The 6,000-nt window shown below is 50.9% G+C and overlaps 1 protein-coding gene across 14 annotated transcripts in view; it reads right to left on the bottom strand.

Annotated features, from left to right (window-relative positions):
* Window positions 1-464: 464 nt before the first annotated feature.
* Window positions 465-6,000, bottom strand: part of LOC119957119 (ELAV-like protein 2) — a 208,925-nt gene continuing 203,389 nt past the window's right edge. For 12 of the 14 annotated variants that reach the window (XM_038784821.1, XM_038784822.1, XM_038784823.1 and 9 more), the window contains one exon: window positions 465-1,012. In XM_038784821.1, coding sequence (XP_038640749.1) covers window positions 685-1,012 — 328 coding nt within the window. In that variant the 3' untranslated portion in view covers window positions 465-684. Of the gene's footprint in view, window positions 1,034-6,000 lie in introns of all 14 variants that reach the window. The other 2 variants (XM_038784834.1, XM_038784835.1) reach the window with 2 other exon arrangements.

The following is a 6,000-nucleotide window of genomic DNA, read 5'->3' as shown; positions in this document are numbered from 1 at the left end:
TTCTTCGTTGATCTTAGTTAATAAAACCGTGGAAGGAACAGGTAAAAGAGAAAAAAAAGGTAAACTAATTAGGAGCTGCCATTCATAAATATTCCCCTTGGAAAGATTTTTTTTTCTTTTATATATCAATTGCAACCACACGACACTCCTGAACATGGGCCTTTGTGAAACGTTCTGTTTCCCAGCTTTCTGTTCTGCCCACTATTACAAGAGATAATCACCTTCAAGGAAGGTAGTTATAAGTATTATTATTAATATTAGGCTGGGTTAAAACCCCCTGCGTAGTAATGTTTTATACGTATTATATTCATATAGTAAGAGCTATGAAAAAAGTATTCAAAGTTGTTTATGAAATTGCTTCCTCGTTATTTGTTGTAAGATGTCTTGTATCAATATAACGCTAACACTGGCTCTTCAAAAAGTCTGTTTTGTTTTCTCTGTAAGCCCAGGTATATTAATGGATCTTTTTTTTTAAAATTGTGTGTTTTGTTCTGTCGCTGTCTGCATGTTCGTGTGTGTCTGTCTATCTGTGTTTGGTGGCGTACTAATTATTTTGCTTTACCTTTTTTTTGTTTTTTTGTTTGTTTTATGTTGCGGAGGGTGCTTCCGTGTGTGCGCGCGCGCATGTATGTGTGTTTATTTATCTCTCTCTTCCTCTCTCTGGTGCCCTTCCGCTGGGCACCTTCACGACTTGTGTGTTTTGCTCGTCTTGAAGGAGACCTGTAGGACGCGGTCGCCCAGGCGATATCCGTTCAGGCTGGCGATGGCCATGGCCGCCTCGTCGTAGTTGGTCATGGTGACGAAGCCGAAACCCTTGCACTTGTTGGTGTTGAAGTCGCGGATGACCTTGACGTTGGTGACCGCCCCGAAGGGGCCGAACAGCTGCCAGAGGACGCTCTCGTCCGCCTCGGGGGAGAGGTTGTACACGAAGATGCACCAGCCGGTGCCCGTGGGGCCTGAGAGGTTCACGCCGGCGAGGCTCGTCATCCCCTCGATGGTGATCGGAGAGAACCTGGTGGACAGAGAGAGAGGGCTGCTTGGGTGTGAATCAGGATTTCAACCATTTTGCACATACACACAATAAAACAGCATCTGCTGATTCACTAGTCATTTATCCAGTCATAGATCTCCCGCCCCGTCACTCATAGACAATCAGAATAGAGCAGATCTCCCTTGAGGTACAGTCCCAATGCTGCAGATACCACTGGGGGCAAGGGGAAGGGGGGGCTTCTTCAGCAACTCTATCTGGGAGTAGGAGCGTGTCACTGTGCAGCATCTAATGGGCCCATCATCCCCATCATCCGAGGAATATCGGTCAACTTCCTTCTCACATCAACACCCCTCGCACATGTTAAGATCCCCCCCCCCCTCCACCCCCTCCCAACCCCACAATTCGTCAATATGGTGCCTACAACAGGGAGCGTCGCGAATATTGCAGTGGTTTCTGCCTCTATGCTGCTGGCAAAGCAGCGATCAATTGTACGGGAACGTTGGACGGGATTCTCCGTCCCGCCAGCCAGGCCATTGTGGGCAGCTGTCGGGAAATCCCAGGGTGTGGGTGCGCTGCCGGCGCATCGGAGAATCTCGCCCAGCGGAGAATCCAGCCCGTGATATTTGACATTGGCAAGGCACCAAAGCTGAATTTGGTGTTGAGGTTGCGTTTGAGGTTGTTGGTGAATTAGTGGCTCGCTTGTTTTAGGTGATGGGACAAAGATGCGTCGGGCCAACAGCACAGAAACAGATCATCCATAAAAAACTACCAATCAATGAACAAAGAACAAAGAAAAGTACAGCACGGGAACAGGCCCTTCGGCCCTCCAAGCCTGCGCCGACCATGCTGCCCGTCTAAACTAAAATCTTCTACACTTCCAGGGTCCGTATCCCTCTATTCCCATACTATTCATGTATTTGTCAAGATGCTCCTTAAATGTCACTATCGTCCCTGCTTCCACCACCTCCTCCGGCAGGGGGTTCCAGGCACCCACCACCCTCTGTGTAAAAAAACGTGCCTCGTACATCTCCTCATAACCTTTCCCCTTAAACCTATGCCCTCTCGTAATTTAACCCTCTACCCTGGGAAAAAGTCTCTGACTATCCACTCTGTCTATGCCCCTCATAATTTTGTAGACCTAGGGCAGCACAGTGGCACAGTGCCTACGGCGCTGAGGACTCGGGTTCGAATCCCAACCCTGGGTCACTGTCCGTGTGGAGTTTGCACATTCTCCCCGTGTCTGCGTGGGTTTCACCCCCACAACCAAAAGATGTGCAGGTTAGGCGGATTAATTGGAAAAAATAATTGGGTACTCAAATTTTTAAAAAAACAATAATTTAGTAGACCTCTATCATGTCGCCCCTCAACCTCTGTCATTCCAGTGAGAACAAACCGAGTTTATTCAACCTCTCCTCATAGCTAATGCCCTCCATACCAGGCAACATCCCTGTAAATTTCTTCTGCACCCTCTCTAAAGCCTCCACATCCTCTGGTAGTGTGTCGACCAGAATTGAACACTATGGGCGGGGTTCTCCGACCCCCCCGCTGGGTGGGAGAATCGCCGGGGGTCGGCGTGAATCCTGCCCCCGCTGTGTTCCTAATTCTCCAGCCCCCCAAAACCGGCCCTGCGTGAATCGCGCCACCCACCTCACAGAATGGCGGGGTCCGGCGTGACTCAGTGGGCGCCGGGGTCGCCCGAATTCTCCAGCCCGCAAAGAGCCGAAGTCCCACCGCCGTAAATTAGAGTAGCTCCCTTGCCGGCAGGACCTGGCGGCGTGGGCGGGCTCCGGGGTTCTTGGTGGTTGCGGGGGATCTGGCTCTGGGATGTGCCCCCATGGTGGCCTGGCCTGCGGTCGAGGCCCTCTATTGTTCCGCACCGGAGGCCGTGGTCTTCCGCCATTCCCGGTGTGGAAGCGATTCCCACTGTGCATGCGCGGGGATGATGCCAGCACGCGCTGGCACTCCCGTGCATGCGCCGACTCGCGCCGGCCAGCGGAGTTCCTTCGGCGCCGATTGGCGTGACGCCGAGGCCCTATCCCGCCGTCCGGCGGGGTCCCAACCACTCCGGGGAGGGCCTAGCCCCTGAAGGTGCGGAGGATTCCGCCACTCCGTCCCGCCGGGTACGGGAGAATCCCGTCCTGTACTGTGGCCTAACTAAGGTTCGATACAGCTGTAACATGACGTGCCAATTTTTATACTCAATGCCCCGGCCAATGAAGGCAAGCATGCCGTATGCCTTCTTGACTATCTTCTCCATCTGTATTGCCCCTTTCAGTGACCTGTGGACCTGTACACCTAGATCTCTCTGACTGTCAATATTCTTGAGGGTTCTACCATTCACTGTATATTCCCTACCTGTATTAGACCTTCCAAAATGCATTACCTCACATTTGTCCGGATTAAACACCATCTGACATCTCTCTGCCCAAGTCTCCAAATGATCTAAATCCTGCTGTATCCTCTGACAGTCCTCATCGCTATCCGCAATTCCACCAACCTTTGTGTCGTCCGCAAACTTACCAATCAGACCAGTTACATTTTCCTCCAAATCATTTATATATACTACGAACAGCAAAGGCCCCAACACTGATCCCGCCACGAGTCACAGCCCTCCAATCAGAAAAACACCCTTCCATTGCTACTCTCTGCCTTCTATGACCTAGCCAGTTCTGTATACCAGTAGACCATTCGGCCCCCTCGAGCCAGCCCTTCCATTCACTAAGATTGCGGCTGATGTGATTGTGGCCTCAACTCCACATTCCCCCCCCCCCCACCCAAACCTTTGACCAGATTCCTGCCTGCACCCCTCCAGAAACCTTTGACTACATTCCCCCTGCCCCCGCCATAACCTTTGGCCACATTCCTGCCTGCCCCCCCCCCCCCCCCCCCCCCCCCCCACCCATCCTGATAACCTTTGACTCCCTTGTTGTTACTCAAGATTCGTGGACCCTGCCTCCGTCGCTTTTTTGTAGGGGGGGAGAATTCCCAAGATTCAGGCTGGGATTTTCCAGCGCAGGAAGTGGCTCACCCTTGGCTGCCGACGGGACACCGCTGAGTCCGGCGGCCGCTTGCCTTGCCTTCGGGCCGGGCCACCGGGGAACCCCCCGCTGGTGCCTTCCTTCTGCGGGACTGGAAGCTTCAGCCTGCAGGCGGGCCGGAAAATCCGAGCCACAGGACCTTCCGAGAGACAACACTTCTCCTCACCTCCATCTTGAATGAGAGACTCTTCATTTTTAACCTATATCCCATAGTTCCAGTCTCTCCCATAAAGTGCAACTGGTGTTCATGTTCCACGCAATCTTCCTCTCAACCCCTCTTCATATGATGCTATCAACATGTTCTTCTATTCCTTTCCCCCGCCTGCACCTATCAAGCTTTTGCCTAATTCCACCTCATTCCTTGCGGTAGCCAGTTCCATATTGTCACTATTCTTTTACAGATGCACCATAGAAAGCACCCTATCTGGCTGCAGATATATTTTGGGTTATGGGGTTGAGACCCACACAGACATGGAGAAAAGGTGCAACTGGTATGGAAACTGCTCGACCCAAGACCGCAAGAAACTTCAGAGTCGTGAACACAGCCCAGTCCATCACACAAACGTGCCTCCCATCCATTGACTCCATCTACATCTCCCGCTGCCTGGGGAAAGCGGGCAGCAAAATCAAAGACCCCTCCCACCTGGCTTACTCACTCTTCCAACTTCTTCCATTGGGCAGGAGATACAGAAGTCTGAGAACACACACGAACAGACTCAAAAACAGCTTCTTCCCCGCTGTCACCAGACTCCAAAACAACCCTCTTATGGACTGACCTCATTAACACTACACCCCTGTATGCTTCACCCAATGCCGGGGTTATGTTGTTACATTGTGTACCTTGTGTTGCTCTATTATGTATTTTCTTCTCTTTTATTTTATTTTCATGTACTTAATGATCTGTTTGAGCGGCGCGCAGAAAAATACTTTTCACTATACCTCGGTACACGTGACAATAAACAAAATCCAAATTCATTCTCTGGGGAATAAGATGTTTATCCTGAATTCCCCATCGGATTTATGAGGGATTGTTTGACACTGATGTGGCGAGGGGCCACGTGAGCCTCACCCAATTCAAGCGTCGGGTATGTCACGGTTGATCTTGACTAATCCATAGCTCTCGGTACTGAGAAAATTACAGAGCATAGACCAAGGTCACGTACTTCGAGCTGTTAGCTCGGAGCGGGAATTGGCGTGGGAGTGAATAATCTGTGAATGGCCTCTGTGCAAAGGGATCAGGGAAAGGAAACTACAGTCCCTCACAAACACTTCAAATGCCACCTCCGAGGCCAGTTGAGTGGATAACGTAGACCTGAGGAAAAGCCTGCACTTTAATAACTGGGTACAATGCTATATACTGCCAGGCCAACAGTACTTTAGAAATCATAAGCTTCAAACCCCATTGCGATGAGCAGTCCGATCAAATTCAATCGAATCTGATGACGCGTGAGCAGGCACCAGAAAAATAAACGCAGTTACTGTACAATTTGCCCAGGAATTCCCCATAAAACCAAACATGCCACTTGTGCCACTTAACATCTGACCCACCGGGGTGGCAGGGCGGCGCAGTGGTTAGCACCGCAGGCTCATGGCTCCGAGGACCCGGGTTCAATCCCGACCTCGGGTACTCTCGGTGTGGACTTTACACCTTTTCTCCGTGTCTGCGTGGGTCTCGCCCCCACAACCCAAAGATGTGCAGGCTAGGTGGATCGGCCACGCTAAATTGCCCCTTGATTGGAAAAAAAGGAATTGGGTACCCTAAATTTATTCAAAAAAAGGAATGAGAGGTAACATCTGACCAGCGCATCGAATCACGCTAGGTTGTCGATTATCCATGTCTTCTGCTGTGGACGAGTCAGACATGTGGGTCGTCATAATATAATCTTTATTATTGTCACAAGTAGGCTGACACGGCAGTGAAGTTACTGGGAAAACTGGGAATGTGCAAACTCCACACGGATAGTGACCCGG

The sequence above is a fragment of the Scyliorhinus canicula genome, chromosome 25 (genome assembly GCF_902713615.1).
Source record: "Scyliorhinus canicula chromosome 25, sScyCan1.1, whole genome shotgun sequence".
In the NCBI taxonomy this organism is placed as follows: Eukaryota; Metazoa; Chordata; class Chondrichthyes; order Carcharhiniformes; family Scyliorhinidae; genus Scyliorhinus; species Scyliorhinus canicula.
Note: the sequence above shows the minus strand (reverse complement) of the source record. Positions and strands in the feature narration are given on the sequence as shown.